This window comes from Stigmatopora argus, chromosome 2, assembly GCF_051989625.1.
Source record: "Stigmatopora argus isolate UIUO_Sarg chromosome 2, RoL_Sarg_1.0, whole genome shotgun sequence".
NCBI classification, from domain to species: domain Eukaryota; kingdom Metazoa; phylum Chordata; class Actinopteri; order Syngnathiformes; family Syngnathidae; genus Stigmatopora; species Stigmatopora argus.
In genome coordinates this window covers 12,403,842-12,422,179 of record NC_135388.1, presented here as the reverse complement: position 1 = coordinate 12,422,179, position 18,338 = coordinate 12,403,842, and the positions used below count along the sequence as shown (strand labels likewise).

The following is an 18,338-nucleotide window of genomic DNA, read 5'->3' as shown; positions in this document are numbered from 1 at the left end:
ATTTTACACACGGAAAATAACATTATCAGATTGGGGACATCCCTAACTCTAACTACAGTCAAAGACCTATTTAAATTGAACAATTATTGATAAGCATCATATACATAAATTCATATTTAGTCATTTTTAAAGAAAAACAAGTCAAATATCATGAAATCTAAAAGCAAAAGCAGTTTAAACCTATTTATCTTTAACATTTTTATTTAAAATTCCATTGCTCCTCATTTGAATTATAATTTTAATGAATGTTTTGTTTTAAAATGAATAATTTAAATAAATGAAAAAAGTTCATACCAGAGTATGTACAGTAAATTAAATACCTACATACCCAGTTCAGAGGTTTTTGTGAAATAAAAAAAACTGAACAGAATGAACCTGATTAACTGGGACCCCACACATTAATAACCAATTAAATTTTAGACGTCCTAAAAGCCTTTGTCATTGTAAATATTTTACTCATGCATGAGGTTAATTTCCCATATCCATAGGATATCAAAGCAAGAGGTTTTACAAAACAAAAAAAATCTACATTAAAAAAAAGGTGAACAAAAACATTCCATTGGCTCAGCATTATCAATTGCGTTAACAAAAGTATGGCAATCTGTTTGAACGTTTCCTCGTACCCTCTTTTTTTTCCCACAGTAGTGAGACAACTGGATCTCATTTCCAAGTTCAACATATTAAGTGCTGACAGGAGTTTGTTTATTACCAACAGGCAACAGTATACATTAAAATACTGTGTATGTCTTCTCATACACAATTGAACAACCAATATAGTATCTGCACATGGAAGGATCTGCCAATCTGGTACATGAAAAACAACAGTGTCAGTGATTTCCTCTCATCGGAACAAAACAACTCAATCTCGGGGTTCTTCTCGAAAATCTGTGGCCCCTTTCCAAAACGAGCGGCGTCTCTCGTCTCCGAAGCACGGTAGCATACTCGATGGATGTGGTCAAACATGCCATTTTACTTGTCTCTGGATTTTTTTTTCTTTTCAAAAGGCATCATGTGAGCTTGCTCACAATGGCCTGGTTGAGAGAGTTCAGCTGATTTGTCCATTTGTCTAAAGCTGTATAACGAGCCCCTCCCCTCTTCTGGTAGTCCAGTTCTAGTAGTTGGTTGACTTGGTCAATTCGCCCGTGGATTGTGCTGAGGAAGACAAATAGAAAGCTTCAAAAAAAGAAGTCATTTGCTGAAAATGGCAACCAACGCAGTCATTCAAATTAAAAAAGAAATAGTTCAACTTTTTTTGTGTGATTACAGTCCTGAGGAAAATCAAAAGTACAACGACAATAATAAATCAAACAAAGCGGAAACCTACTTATCCAAAATGCACTGCACCAGCAGACTCTCCACATCGCAAACATCGATATTTAGCTCCTGAAACACAAAGTAAAGACGCAACTGTCACTGCAAGTGAATTATTTTTGCTATTTGCTTTGCATTTCAAACTGTTATTATGATAATGACATTTGGGTCCATTTCTTAATGCTGTGTTTAATCTGCAGTATTCATGTCAATAACAGAAAAACTCTTATTTGACATTGTTTATTATACTATAAGAATAAAACAGCCATTAAACCTCAACAAAAACCCGTAACATTTGATGTAGTCAGTTTACCTTCGAAATAAAAGGGATGTGTATTCTTGTGTATGGTTTGATGAGTTTTATAAGCACTTGAGTTCTGATATTCCGCAGCAGCTCTGAAAAGACAAAAAAAAGGTTATGACTGTATTGACAACATATTTTTGGTACACGGTCACTATCACCACTCACCTTCTATATGTTCTCTGATGAAGGGGTCGTCCATGATGTTACTGTGATTTGTTTTCAATATTTTCTCAAATTCAGTGATGTCGTTATTCTGGTAGGCGCTGGAAGAAGGAAAGAAACAACCCGAAATTTAATTGTGTGCTTTACTAATAATGGTGGACACGTGGAATCCTAAAAAAATAAAATTAAAAAACACAATTAGGCAAAAATTATATGGATTTGATAGATTATTTCCATCAAAATACTTAATGGACTGCCTTAACAATGCAATCATATTTTAATCTTATTACTCAGGTACAGAAATATTGATTAAAAGAAAATAACATCCTTACCTTACTAAATTCGTCATTGCTAATATCTCTGGATCGTTTTTGTATGGTTTGGCCTTTGGTGGAAAAAAAAAAAGGAAATATGAAGATTTGAAAAAAAAATATGATTGTTTATGCCACTAGGCACTAGAAAATTGATATCTAAAACCGCACGCACCTCTTGCGAGTCAAAAGGATTGATTCCCGACTTCATTAGCATGTTGGCAAGCACCAGGTACTTCAAACACGTCGTCCGTCTTGGGCTTCCGGATTCGTCGTAGTTTTTAAAGGCCTCGAAGAAGTCTGTGTGAGCTTTCTCAAACTCGCCCTCTCTCAGATGCATTTTTCCGCCGCACTCTGTTCGCGAGCAAACGAGCGCACGTTATTCGTCGGAAAGAAGTTGCTGGATAGACGAGCGCTTACCCCGAATGACGCCCATTATAAGTGGATGAGGAATGGCAGATTTGATGTGAAGTGACTGCTCATACAGGGCTTTCAATTTCTTGTTGTTTTTTTGTGCTGTGTACATCTGAATTTCCAGAGCGTAGATCTCTAACAGCTGCGTCCCTTTCTTCAGGTCATCCTCGCCATCGTCCGTCTGCCACAAATATGTCATTCCACATCATCTTTGAGTACACTTTGTTTAGGAATATTTCCACAACTGCCATCCCTCGCAGTCAGAATTAGTTCAACGTCTATCGCCGTCAAAGACAGCAAATAGGCCAAGTATAGCTTCAGAATTGTTGTGTTAATATTAGGATAAATATTATTTGACGCGTTTGTGTTATGTACGTATTTTCTTTGTTTGTTCATCAACCGGGGTGTGTTCTTCATGTGGTTTGAGATCTATTTATTAATATACACATGCTCCCCAAAATATTGGAAAGAGTTGTGAATGCCAATGCAATTCAATAATTACAAATAATCAATAAGATGTGAAATGATGACATCTTTCATGTAGTCAACAGTTGGTTTACCTGACAAGACTGGTGTAATTGCCTCAGGATCTTCTGCAGCTTTCCAAATTCTTCTCTTTCCAGGTACAACTTTCCTAACTAGAGCGGAAAGAGAAAAAAACTGCTTACAAGTTTTGCTCAAAATTAAGGGTGACAACTTCATTATAATTAATACATACAAAAATAAAACTCCTCTCCCACAAGTGTAATTATTATTCTGTGCAAAGTGCTGCCTCCCAGTGGCCCTGATGAGCACACACAATTTCTTTTCTTTTTCTGAACCCATTTTTTTTAAATTATGTAGAAATCATAAAAACACCTTAAATTGTGAAACATGTAATTTTATACATTATTGCCTTGTTGGATATCTTTTAAAATTGGGTCATTTTGAAACCTCCCCTCTTTTTCACCCAATTCCGATCCTCTGAAAATTCTGTGATTGGGCCTCATTTCCGATTATGTTATCGGATCGGGGACCCCACCAAATAAAAACGAGGTTTCTTGTCAAATTTGGGGGTGCGACCTATAGTTGTGCGTGCCTTCTAGTCCAGAAATTAGAGTATAACTGGATATATTTTAATCAAGTCCCAGTCTTACTAAAATTCGAACCCATGACAGCATAAGAGAATGAATTTAAGTACCTTTGTGTTTGTTTTGAACCAAAGTCTGTCGTTTTTTGCATCTTTTAAAGCTTCCAGAGTCGTTTCGTAGAACTCTTGTAGTAAATCCATCTGGCGACACATGAAACCACACTGAATGTAATCCGGAGAGAGACAACATGCAACAGCACCAGGAGATATCAGTCATACCTGTTTGGAAGTTGATATGTAGTCCAGAATGGAGTTGATGGACTTTTCCGAGTAGTTCCTGGTGACGGCGCTTCTTATGTACGTCAGCAACTGTTTGTATCGGTTCATCATCTCTGGGAAATTAGTCTGCGTCACAAGACATCAAAACAAAGATTTAGAGTAAGAGTGTTCATCTGAGCTCCAAGTTGCGGGTCAGTGTCAGATAAGTTACCAATTTGAAGTTTATTTTAATCATCTGCTTCAGTGCTTTGAACCCCCATTCGCCTTTCTCGCCTTCTAGTTCCAGTACCTGTAAAACAAAACGTAAATCACCAGTGAGTGGGGGAAGCAGAGAGCATGATGATCTTTAAAACCTCCAGACTACTGAGGGACTGTGCGGTAACCTCAGTCTCAGTCTGCAGAAGGTCCCCACCTTGTGGACTTCCTGTGTGTGGCTCCAGTTTTTTTTACCTAGGTCTACAATGTCTTGTGTCTCTGTCTTACTACTGCAACCAAGAAATTTCCCGAATACGGGATGAAATAAAGTTCTAATCTAATCTAAACTAATTAGTTCACTGGCTGCCATTGACAGACATCCAATCAATCGTGTGGCTCTTTTGAACTTTCTACCGTTTTATTTAAACGAGTTGATCACCAGTAGACGTCCGATCCATTTGAACTGGAAAGGTGGCAGCACTAAAACTTCAAATGAATGGGACGTCAGTGACTGCCAGCTTCAATGTATTGGACGGCTATCGTTGTCAATGGAAGGCAATGAGTTAAATTGAGGAAAACCCCACCTTCTGGAAACTGCTGAGCGCTGCTTTGGGATCATCCTCTTTCAAGGCTTTGGAGTTGTAGTACTGGTTCTCCAGGTCAACATTTGGCTCCGAATTGCTGTCTTCCGAATATTCCTGAATGGTAGCACATGTGCAACATTGTCAACTTTATCAGCTCAAGTTGCTCATCACTTCCTATGGTCGTCAAACTATGAGCGTCTACTTAAATCAGGCAACGTATTTGCTAACTAGCCGGCTGGAATGTTGTTTCCGTCACGGGGCAGGCAAAACGCGTGCAAGTATCCCCAAAAACTATCCTTTAGCCAAGTGTTTTAATTTTAAGAGTCGGATATTTGACAGCAGCAACGAGGCGAACGTGTGAATGGGCAGCTTGTGGGAAATATTAGCCCGAGAGGCTAACTATCAACCAGGCTGACACCAGCTAACCCGCATTCTCGCTGCTTTCTGGTTGTATTCCAGAGGAGAGGCCCTAGTTGGCTCATTTTAATCGCAAATACCAGGTCGTAGTCCTCTTCGTCGTCACACATGAAATCGTCCTCCATGTCAGACATTCTGAGGGTCCGTGTTGTCCTTGTTCAGAGACGAAGAGTTGGCCCGGCCTGTGCTGTGTTTGCGGCGGAGGGAGGAGGGAGGAGGGAGGACGATAGGGAGGAGGTGGCGTCCGGCAGGCAAAGAGGCGCCGCAGGCCAACTTCCGTCGAAAGAGGGCGCTGTTGGATCGCCTCTTCCGGCATGATCTCTGACTGGGGTTCCCGAAAGTTCACCGAGGGCCCCTTAACATCTGCTGCCATTGACGGCAATAAACGTCAAATCCGTTTTAGTGCCATCGGATTGACCTGACTTGAATGCTGTTATCGTCTTTATATAAGTATAATTATTTATTTATATATTTATTCATGTATTTATTTATTAACTTACTTTTACCTATCTATTTATGTCTAAAATGCATTTCCTATTCCTGCATCCTCACCCTCTTGCTACTGTGACAACAAAATTTCCCGAATACGGGATGAATAAAGTTATCCAATCCAATCCAATCCAATAATGAGATTTAAAGCCTTGCCACGAAGTTCACAATAACAAAAACAAACAGGCAAATAAATAATCAATAAATAATAACAATAACTAAATGACAGCCAGCGAGTTTAATGAGTGCAAAAAAATAAAATAAATAATTCCTGCATGGAAGGGTCAACTGGGATCATCATTAAAAGAATATTTAATACAAGTCACATCGGGAATTTGAATAATGCAGTTGTATTTTTAATCTTTTATTTTTATGTCTTACTTTTAAGTCTTATACTCGCTTTTCCTCTTTCAAGGCACTCAAAGTACTTTGACACTATGTCCTGGATGTGTAGTACTATCTGGAGGATACTTCCGATAATTTAGCATGGTCACCAGCGCAGGGAATCAAACCCAGAAACTCTGGGTTGGGAAACACCAAGTCTACTAATTCTTTTATGAGAAATTGATCCATGTACTAGGCTAAAAAAATCATTTCTATCACTAACGAATCCACTTTGACTTAAGGCACATTAAATTCAATTACAACAAACTTTTATCTCTTCAACTTTAAGTATCAATCACTATTTTTATTCTATTTGCAATGGAGGCCGGTCCCCCCACCCCCCAAATTCCGCACCTATTTTTCTGCAGAAATTTCCCTTAAATTTCCATCTGTTTTCAATACACACATCATTAGAAAGTTCTTCGTAGAAAGTTTCATATAAATTTTATTCCCGTAAAGATCACGCAAAGTTCGTGTCATGGGTTTACTGAAAAAAAGTGTTTAAAAATGATGACTGAGTGAAAAATTCAAATCCATCATGCTACAAAGTCAATTGGGCCATAATATTTACAATATCTAGGAATGAATTATAAACACTGGTGGTAGAAGAATGAGTGCATCCACTGATCTGTTATTTGACTTTTAGCCTGAAAAGCCTTCAAAATGTTCAAAATAATAAAAATTGTTGGTATATTGACATTGTATGGCTGTCTACTGAATTCACATAAAAACCACAATATGTCTGCACATGCTATGAATGTGCTCCAGTATGTTCACACCCTTTTGTCGCTTTTGTGGGATGAGTCATTCGAGCGATAGTGCGTGCTTTAGATCTATCAACAAATCATTAATTGAAGTGTTGGATGAACATAAAGCACTAACAATGAGCAGCTTGTCTGTGTTGCAATCAACAACAGCAAAAATTATGTTTTTGGTAAAAAGGATGATAACAATTACACCCTGATTTGAAAACAACAGTATACAAAGTAAAAAAAGGTTACACTCTTGGAATTGACCAAATATTGTTGTATAATCAGATATGGAATTGCTTTCAAGTTCATTTTAAGAGGCGGCGTTGAGACACAAATGGCCTGACTTATGACTTGTGGTGTCTGTATATCGATACACCTACTCATCATCTAAGGGTGGCTCGATATCTGACCAAAAGTGCAATAACAAATGCAGATGTGAAGTCAGGCATGTCTGTGTTTTGTGACAACTAAAATACCACAACAATTGGATGCAATGATATCACCCAGACAAGGAAAGAGCAAACACTTTGAGAATTCATTGTTGCCTAAGAACTTCAAACGCTTCTTGTCAAGGGAGCGCATAGCTACAGAAAGTCCCAGTTTATGAGATAATGGGGTGGCAAGCCACCAGCTGCCCTTTTCTTATTATGTCTTACATTTTAAACCTGATTGTGGGAACCAAAAATCGCCCCACCCGTGCCCTACTTTATTTTATCCTGTAAACACTCGCATGACAGAAGCTTTAAAATATTCCACGTCTTTACCCTTAAGGTATTATCAGCTCCTCATTTTTCGTATTTGTCTGTCTTCTCACTATAATATCGCCTGCCCACACACGAATAGGCTTGATTTATGATCTAGACATGAGAAGGTTGTTTGATATTTAAACTAGATGGCGAGAAAAGAAAAAAATAACTAGACAACAAAGGTCCACTGTATGGGGGCAATTGTAATTATGATAGGGTTAGCCCACTACAATGTGTTTTATATTGTAAGGTCATGTGAATAAATAAAATCACTAAAAGGAGAATTTTTCTGTGTCCATTATGTATGAATACTTTTTTTTTGGCTTGACATGAATTGAATTCTGTTTGATGTGAAGTGCCGTATTTCTAGCGGTACAAAAATCTCCCCTAATCATAAACAGTATCCTGGTAACACAACAACATCTGACGCATGCTCATAATTCCTGATCTTGCATGTTTACCGTGCTAATAAAAATGAAACGAAGCTCACCATGAACAAGTGTTTTAATTTATAGCAAAAGCCCAATTGGAACATGAGCTGTGATGCAGGTACACAGCAGAGTGCCTAGAGAAGGGCCACACACATCTCATAATGTTATCAAAGATATCACATTCATCCATTCCGATTCCCTCTGTTTACATCTTTACTCGTGAATCATCCATTTTGAAATGAAGCTCCTTACAAGGATAACGAGTATGTGAACCAATTGTGAGATTTTTTCCAGACAGTCACAAATAGTAACTTTCCATTGTAAAAGGCCGAGGCTCACACCGGGAAATGACACTAACATACCACAATGTTATGAGTGTTATGATTAATGGCAACAAATTAACATTCTGGCAAGAGAAGAAAGTTCAAATGGGAAGAAAATATATTGGTCATGGTGTGGCGAGGCCTTTTTTTTGTCAAAGCATCGTGAGAATGGTTGGATTTGTGTCCAAGTGTGAGTTGAAGTTGTAAACCTGCTTCTTCTCTATTTTCTCAAACAATGTGAACCTACCAATAATAAAACTATTTCTCTGGTGCTATCTGGCGGCCCTGTTGCAAGAACAATGACCTGCGACTGAGACCAAGTGTTCAAACTCGGGGTTATGTATTGACAAAATTAATTTTACAATTTACACATGTGATCAAAAGTGTTAAACTGTCTTTTTTTTACTGTCATGCAGTATAGAGGTAAGATCGGGCCGACCCGACCCACGGGTATTAATTTTCGGCCCAGCCCGAGAAATTAACTTGATTTGCAGGCCCGATCCCGAAGCAAGCCCGATATTTCATATTTCATTTGTGAGGACTTTTTTGTAACAAAATGTAAGTTAAACAAGACTGTATAAAAAATTACATCTTTTATATGATAATATAGATGTTTGACGATTTCCACTGTTTAAATGCCTGCTCAGCATCGAGGTGCCAGTCTTTTTGCTCACATATGAGAGCAAAGCACCACATTGACTACATTCAGCGAAGCCAACCCAAGTTTCTCTAGCATATTCAACAATCAATTTGAAGCTTAACCAAAATTCCTTCTGTTTTATCCAAAATTCCAAATTATTTATTTTATAACGAGTATTCCTTAGTTTAGTTTCCACACATTGATTTAGTATAGCACTTTTTTTTCTGCGAGAGAGAAGCCCAACCCGACCCGAACCCGAAGTAATGATTGACATTTTAGGCCGAATTTCGGGTCGGGTTCGGGCTCATGATCTTACCTTTAATGCAGTATACTGTTCCTGCTTACAGACATGATGATAGTGAGAGACTGCTTTGCTGCACCTGGAGTAAAGTGTTTTGAATCCACGCAAGGCAGAATGTCATCTCAAGACTATCAACGTATTCTCGAGGGAAATGTCCTCACCGTGCTTGCGCGGGTTGTCTGCGGGTACTCTGGTTTTCTCCCAACTCAGCTAGGCTCCAGCACCCCCACAGCGTTTGTGAGGATAAACAGAATGGAAGATGATGGCTAAAATAAAAAAAGCAATATTTCATTTTAAATAGCATGATATTGATGAAAATAACAGCAATAACAAATATAATTGTTTCCCTGACCACATTGCATTCTTCGTTCATTAACAGGGGGATAAAGACAGCTTTGACCACGTTTATTTTGACACACAAGCTAGCATGTATTTTGTATGTGTTCAAAGAACGGGACGGGTGATTACATTGTTTTTTTTTTGTGGTTAGTTTTCGGGGTCGTCATGACCTGCTGAGAGGCCCCAGCAACTTTTAAAAGAGTAATTTAATATACAAATCCAGAGGTTTACAATCTGTAAAGAGTTAAGAAGCGAGGGAGAAGAGGGCTTACAAATGGCTCTGGGCACTTTTCCCACAACTGCGGGATTTCCACTCAGCCTCATCAATCTGGAGATGTTTACCTACAAAATGTGGGGGCATGGCGCAGTGTCTGTGTCAACGTGAGTGTACGTATGGTCAAAAGAGAGCATTGGCCTTCGTGAGTTTGCAAGGGATAGTAGCTTTAGGTGGGGGGAGATGCAATCAAATCTCCTTTGTTGAAATATCAGCACGTGTAAGTAAATATAGACACATGCATCAGGATTTTGAAAATTACATCTTCGCATGCGAGCATTGAATAAACGGATTGTCTAATGACTCTCGCGTACAGTGTGACACGTGCGTGAGTGAGTGTTGTGTATACCCTTTACATGTCGTGCTTGCAACTCAGTAGACCCTAAAATCTGGCTTTCATTTGCTTTATGTCTTTACTGGCACTATGTAGCAAAATGCAGGTGGTCAGAAAATAAATAATGCAACAAAACTCTGCTTTTATCGCAGTCTGCATTTGCTTTTCATGTCATCGCTTGTCAAAAGTTAGTTTTTCGTGGCGTTAAATCCTTTTAATAAGTATCATTATCTGCTTATTGTCAACGTTTAAATACCTGTTTGTTCTGTAAGAGAGCATAAAGTGATGAAAGTCTTTTATTGGAGGTGAGGAACAAATTATAATCCCTTAGAAAAGCTTTCAAATGACATCAGTGTGATAGCGTGAGAGTTGCAAGTAGACTGCAGAGGAGTTGTTTTGATTGATGTCAGGTGATGATTATTTTACAGTGATCTCATTTAATGATCTAATATTTAAAAATACATTGGTTGACTCATCCTCTGTCAGAGAACAGTCATAATCCAATGAATTGGGACACATTCAGATTTTTTATAGCCTAATTATAACAAACAGTTAGCATTCATGTGTTACTTAAAAATCTAGAACTGTCTCATTACACACCACCATAATTGTCAAGCAGTCAGAGGACAATAATTCAGGGCCTTTACGTAGGTCTTAAATATTTTGAAAAATAATTTCATTCACGGTTTCAGCTCAAACTCATCTAAAATACTTTGTAGATTGTCGCAAGCTATGATAGGCGGTACAATCAATGGATACTTACCATTTTTTATCAACAGTAGTAAATGGATGCAGATCCTTTCTCCCATCAGCTGTCAGGCTCTTTAACAAAACAAATGGCTGAGTGTTAAGACCTACCGTATGCATGCATGTACATCTATGTGTATGTATGTATATATGTGCTTATATGTGTGTATGTATGTATATATGTGCTTATATATGTGTGTATGTATGTATATGTGCTTATATATATGTATGTGTATGTATATGTGTATGTACACGTGTGTATATGTATATATATATATATATATATATATATATATATATATATATATTTCAGCAACATGCGTATTTATTTATATATGTATTCATGTATTTATTTATTTATTCATTAACTTACTTATTACCTATCTATTTATGTCTAAAATGTCTTTCCTATTTCTGCATCCTCACCCTCTCGCTACTGTGACAATGAAATTTCCCGAATACGGGATGAATAAAGTTATCCAATCCAATCCAATCCAATAAGTTAAAACTGGAATATGGATTAATGAGGAAAATGTGTTACAAAAGAACCTTTGACTGTTTAGAAGATGTCTAAATATATCCACAATTGTTGTCTGATGTTTTTGCTAGTACGACTGTCATCAACATTCTGTAAAAATTCCAAGAACAATTTTACAGCAATTGGAAATGGAAGCTTTAGAAAATAAATGATTTTTTTTAAAACATTCTCAGAAATGGAGGTCTGCGCTCCTTGGGCTAAGCGGTCGTAATATTGTACTCCAAGATTAAACCATTGTTTCTATGTTTGCCCCTAAGCAAAATGGCAGTCAAGCAAATGTTGCAAAATGTTATATACGATACATTCTTAGCAACAGATGTCACAGGTAAACAGAAACAGATGGCTCCCTTTGGTCAACCAATTGCTTTGTTCAGGCAAACAACAGCAGCTTGCCCATACTTATAAACTATAACGAGTATTAGGTCCACACCGGAGAGAAAAATACAAGATTATTTATTCATTCATTTTCCGTGCCGCTTATCCCCACAAGAGTCACTGGGGGTGCTGGAGCCATTTCCAGCTAACTGGGCACTAGGCGGGGAACACCCTGAATTAGTGGCCAGCCAATCGCAGGGCACAAGGAGACAAAAAAATTCATAAAATAAATTTACAGTGTTCAACCAGCCTACCCTGCATATTTTTGAGATGTGGAAGGAAACTGGAGCACCCATAGAAAACCCACGCAAGTCCATGAAGAACATGCAAACTCCCCACAGGAAAGCCCGTACCTGGGATCGAACCCTCCATCTCAGAACTGTGGAGCCCACCCACTAGGTACTCGTCCACCAGGGCACCTACAAGATTATGATTTGTCTGATTGGTTGAGAAAACTCTTGCACATTAATTCATTAACACTGATAATATCTTCCCTAAGGTACTTAATACAGTATGTGCGTCATTGTTTACTTAAGAATGTCAATGACATTTATTTTGTAATGACCTTCACTGTAGAGTTTTTCTCATTAGTGTGGACCTAGTACTCTACTATGGAATCCACATTACATTTTTTTTGTCTGGTGGTCCAGATCATTAACTAATGGGAATTTAATGGAGTTGCATCATTCTCCTTTTTCTTAACCAGGTTTTTATTTTTATTTTTTATATTTCTTGTGCCCAATGATGGATTGAGTCCAGTGCAGGGGGACTCTGCCTTTTGTACAATCTCAGCTGAGAAACACTTAACCTCCTCACAATACTACTAATCATTGTAAGTGATAAAAAAATGGTTAGAAGAAAGGGTTATGAAAATCAAAGAAAACACAGTGGTTCTCATTATGACTTTTCATAACACATTCCAGTCATTTCTCTGATTACCCAATAAATATTTAAGCAACATTCTGTTATTAGGGCTCTTTAAAGCAGTAGCTATGAGAAGATGGAGTGGACGTCACGTTAAGTCCTTCAATGTCAGGAATTTTCTGGATGCCCAAGTCTGCTTATCCAGTATTTTTTTAATTAGAGGAAGATGTTCCTGTGCGTTTGTGTAATAAAATCTCTCGTAAATTTCACTCTCTCAAACATTCACTTTTCCCAACTCAACACAAATCAATAAATAACAAAAGGAAAGACAACATGGATAGGAACTCAAGCTATGTTAAGAGCCAAGTAATAAAAAGGGGTTTCAAAAATGGTAAATGCTTTTTTACCGGTTTTATTGAGTTTTCACAGAAAATGATTTTTTAAAGTTCGTTTTAGGTCAACTTAAAAATGATCAAAAAAGACAAAACGAAGTTAATACCATCATTAGGTAATAGCGGTTGTTTGTAGCAGGACGTTGTTGGAGAATCTTTTTCAAGAATTTGAAAAATAACAGCATTTCATTTCTCTGTTGTATAACCGTGGATAAAAAAAACAATAAATGTCAGTCTCTAGGAGTTTGTCATTTACTGTGTTTAAACATTTTCTCTGATATCTGTTGGTCCAAAATATGGACTTTTTCTGAAAGATCATCAAAAGACAGGCCACAGAAAGAAAATCAGTAGCAATGATATCACGAGACATAAGACATACGACCCCTAACGGCTAAATGTCATTTGTCACGAAATGTTTGCTATTCTAGCTGAGAGTAAGTTTACACAGTCATGCAACTCCAGCAACACTGTGTAAAACTGTGTCCCTCATTTTGACGCCACCTATCAATGCCAGCCAGACTCATACAGGCCGCATTAAGTGGCCCATTTAGTTAAGTGAAGCCACACACTCCCCTCCTTTCAAGTCAATATACCAGTTATTCTTTATATGCTCGTAGTTCGCAAGTCTTAATCTCACTACGCCCCGCGGTTTGAAACCCCCCGGTGTTTTATGGTTGTTACACGCAGCACCTTAATTAACTACACCATATTCACATCACGCCGTTTTGAAAAACATGTGCGAGGGGGCCCTGGATGTGGGGCACGTGCGGGGGATAGAGAGGGGGTGTTGGTTCATGGTACTTAAACAAGCTGCACACACTATGCCAGGGCTGGAAGAAGATGCAGCCACTCATATGATGCAAAGCAAAGACATTCAACATTAAATGGGAATGACAGCAATCTTCTCCAGTTCAATTTCAGATTATTCCATACCATGCTGTCTTTAAATAACGAAGTTAGGCAAGGGTTTGGTTAGTTAATATTTAGTATTGTTTTTAAATCACTGTCCACAAAACAAAGTAATGAATCACCACGCAATTTTAAGGTTAAAGCATAATGCATGAATAGTTTTAACCTTGCTATATCTGTATAGTATGTTCTTTTAAATAGCTTCACAACTTTTTTATCAGAAAGTTTAACTTCAGTAGAAGAGCGGGGATTTCAATGTGGATGTCAATCAAAACAATTTCTTACTGCATTTGTAAGTGGTCCTAATAATATCTCATAGAATGGTTGCTAAACCAACTTTGTCAATCCTAAAAATTGCATGATATCTTCACTTAACTGAGAAACTTTCTCCACTTTAACGAGGGTCAAAGTGTGCTATGCGCACCACTGATGGAACGCCGGTTGTCTCTAAAGAAATGACTACAAAAATAACAAAGTGTGCTATGAGCACCACTGATGGAACGCCGGTTGTCTCTAAAGAAATTACTACAAAAATAAATCTACAAATGGCATGATGTTCAGGTGGCTTCAACCTTTCTTGCCTATGAAAATCCTTTTATGGGGAGAAGCCCATAGTTGTTTCTAACCAACTGCATTGTTACAAGAAAGGCCGTACTTCTTCTACTACATCAACAGATATGATGAGCAGTTAAGATTGAGATCCCTAACAGCTGTTCCTGCATTAAATGGGATCAGAGTACTATTCCCCAGACAGCCAAGCACAACATCGCTACACATTCTTGAACAAGTCCAATTACAACAAGCTTAATGCACCACAAACTGTCTACAGTCATTTGACATTGACAGTGTGACGGTTCAAGACTTGTTATAATCATTTAACTTCTCTTTTTAGAAATCCAATCATTTCCCCATTGGGTTCCTCCTATGACAAATTGGATTGGATTTTTAACTTTAAGGACACTTTTCATGTAGTTTTCTTTGCCTCTTTTGAATAAATTTGACTAGCTGTGTTGTACTTTTATTCAAAATTTCTTTTGTTATTTTTCCCGTCACCCTTTTTAGTGAAATACTCCATTTGACTGACGATATTTCTCCCCAAACACCCAATCAATTTACTCCAAGGAGACAGTAAAAGTTAGAGTTGACGCCCCAGATCAGACAGACGCAAAGGGGTCAGGCTGAGGTGTGACCATGTGTTATTTTACTGCACTAACACACAGGAAGAGCTGCTTCAAAGTGTGCAAAGCTGTGTATACAAAAGTGGTGTACGTAAATAGCTTGCTATCGCACTTCAACCTGTAATATTGCTTTGCCCACAACCATCACTGGAATGTGTTCCAGTCGAACACAAGATAATAATGTTTTAAAATAAAAGCACCAATGTACAAGTTGTACTGCAGATGAATAAAATGGTCATCATTGGGATTTGGCAGTTTAAAATTCACCAATCCCATTGTAATTAAACAGAGCTCAGTACATACATCCCACCATTGAATTAGCTACTGATTAAACCACAGGTGTCAAAGTGGCGGTCCGGGGGCCAAATCTGGCCCGCCGCATCATTTTGTGTGGCCAGGGAAAGTTAATCATGAGTGCCGACTTTCTGTTTTGGGATCAAATTAAAATGAAGAGCATAGATGTATATGAAATTTACTGATGTTCCCCCTTTTAAATCAATAATTGTAATTTTTTAATCCGTTTTTTCTGTGTTTTTAGTTCAAAAATCATTTTGTAAAATCTAAAAATATATTTAAAAAAAGCTAAAATAAACATTGTTTTAGATCTATAAAAAACGGAATAATCAGGGTTTTTAATCCAGTTCTTTTAATCCATTTATTTAAAAAAATCTAAATATTATATCTAAAATGGTCCGGCCCACATGAAATCGAGTTGACGTTAACGCGGCCCGCGAACCAACCCGAGCCTGACACCCTTGGATTAAACCAAAAAAAGGATTAAACTAGTCTAGAAGCATGCTTTAGACATACTATCATTTATTTATTAAATTATTTTTGGGCTTCTCAGCAAAAGGTTTTAGCTGCTAATTGGGTCTGTCCTTCAACTTTTAATTTGGATTATTTCAATGGCATATTTATTAACCCCAACACAAATCAATCAGGATCCTGCAGCTAATCCAAAATACAAGGAAAGTGGACAATTTTCTGCTGGTAATGACATCATTGTAAGGGGCTTTCTGTGATTTAAAGGAGAGGCTATAAAATCTTATACTGTTGGTCTAAAAAAACACTTCATGACCTTGGACTATAATACATAGTCCACTTGCTTGTTCCATGTGGAGCATCCAGACACCTTGGATCATCGGGAACAAAAACAAATCATGGCTAAAGTATAATTGTGTAATATAATGTATCCCTATCTTCCCTTACTGTTCATATCTGCAAGATGCTGTATGACCTGTGCTGTTTACTATTTAAATGATCTTTGTTTTAACGTGTCTTGCTGATTTTAATGTGACTTTCATATATTGTTTTATTGGTTGTTGTTGTTTTTTTTATTATACATTTCTATTTATTAGTGAATGTTTTACTTATTTCGTGGTGATTTAATGCTAAGCAAAGCATTGTGTTGAACTGGGCAATTTAAGTAAAACTGCATTAGCTCACACCTTTTTCTCATCCAGTTGACTTTAACTACCATTTGGGCGGCCGTAGTCAATCTGTTCTCAATTGCTTACAGTTAGCGCAAAATTTAATTGCCAGTTTGCTAACTGGAACCAGTTCTCAGTCTCAGGTGAAGCCTTGTATTTGCTTCATTTTGCTTTGCCTTTTTAAAAATAAAATTCACTAAAAGATCTTGCTAATCCCACTAAAATATATGCAAACTATTCCTGGCTGTATTTTAAAAAAATATATATATTCTTCCTCTGAAATCTCAGCTATTAGACATACTCAATACGTACTGGTATTATAAAACTAAAGGGTGCTTTGAACTGGGGGACTATGTAAAAAAAGCTTTCATAAGACTATTGTTCTACTTGTCAGGCTCCGTGTGTGCCAAAATGTTCTTCATTTTCTTCTTGGTAACTTTAGATTTTCATAACATAAAATGTGACTTCATTTTCATTGCTGATTCCTTGAGATGAGTCAGTGAACAGACTACTGTTCATTTCTCACTTGATTTGACAGGCGTCTTTGTTACTTTTAACTAACAAAAATCCTTTACTGGAAACAAGCGCCATTGTGTCGCTCTGTGCACACGCTTGTTTACAAGTCCGTTATTTTTAGTCTGTGCTAATGTTGTGAAGCTCCTATCCTTAGAGATCCCTAATTATCATGGAATTTAGAAAGCAAAAGCTGAACCCAAACAGTTTAAAACGGTGCTAAGAATAGACAGATCCAGACATAATTCACTCTAGCGACGTGAATGCAATCACATCGTTGCAAGGCAGAATGACCAGAACATAGACGACCACTCTTCTCTCTTCAAGAATGCTTTTAGTGGATTGTGATCTGGCGGAGGCAGATGTCTTTTCAGCTATAGTGGAAACTATCATAAATTGTGGCGCAATATTTGAGGACTGACGCTTTGAGGGATTCTAACCAGGCAATAATTCAAAAAGCAATTTTCCTGTCTCTCATAGGAAACAACAAGTACGACTTGATAGACATCTTTCATGTGCAATTAAAAGATTTACTGCCTTGAGTAGAGTAGAATAGAGAGATAAATGAGGAGGATGCGTGTGTGGTAAAGAGCCATGATGAAGCATGCTTCAGAGAGTGTCTGAATTTGGAGTTGGAATGGAAATGAAGCAAGCTCGCGTGACTGCACGTTACAAAGAAGTTTTACAAACATTCATGCTGACGATGGACAGAAGGCGGAGTATACATATAAATGGTTGCCAGCACATTGTAGGGCACATATATGCAACCTTTCACACTCGCAATCACAACTACAAATCACCCTAGCAAGCATACTTTTGGGATGTGGGAGAAAACCAGAGTACCTACAGAAAACCTTGCATAAAAAGGACAACATGCAAACTGTACACAAGAATTCTTGTTCGAACCATGATCTTGGGATTGCGCAGCATAAGGCTAGTCTGCAGCATTACCGTATTTTCCAGATTATAAATCAGACTTTTTCATAGTTTGGCTGGGCCTGTGCCTTATAAATCTTTTTTTTTTAAGTCTGGCCACCAACAGATTGTTATATTGTGTTCTGTGGGCTATAGTTATTAATTAAAAAAACTTTAAATATGTTATAACAATAGATGCTTATTTTGCCTGTTGTTCCCTATTTTACTATTACTTTAACGTATAATGTTGTATAACTTATAGTCCAGTGCGACTTTTTCCATTTCATTTTGAATTCTGTAGCTAGTGATACTTATACTGAGTTGCAACTTAATGTCTGAAAAATACGCTCACCTGTCATCCACTGTGATCTCGTTATTGTTATTAGAAAATTAAATTAAAATTGAGTACAGTGTTATT

At 37.5% G+C, this 18,338-nt stretch overlaps 1 protein-coding gene across 1 annotated transcript; it reads right to left on the bottom strand.

Annotated features, from left to right (window-relative positions):
- Positions 1-680: 680 nt before the first annotated feature.
- cops2 (COP9 signalosome subunit 2) lies at positions 681-5,298 on the bottom strand. Its single transcript, XM_077593670.1, has 13 exons — positions 5,127-5,298; positions 4,630-4,743; positions 4,062-4,139; positions 3,851-3,976; positions 3,683-3,772; positions 3,063-3,140; positions 2,509-2,683; positions 2,264-2,442; positions 2,110-2,162; positions 1,781-1,878; positions 1,625-1,707; positions 1,325-1,383; positions 681-1,152 (listed from the first exon to the last, which is right to left on the bottom strand). Exons 1-13 carry the CDS (start codon positions 5,178-5,180, stop codon positions 1,008-1,010), a joined length of 1,332 nt encoding a protein of 443 aa, XP_077449796.1. The 5' UTR covers positions 5,181-5,298; the 3' UTR covers positions 681-1,007.
- Between the last annotated feature and the right edge of the window lie 13,040 nt (positions 5,299-18,338).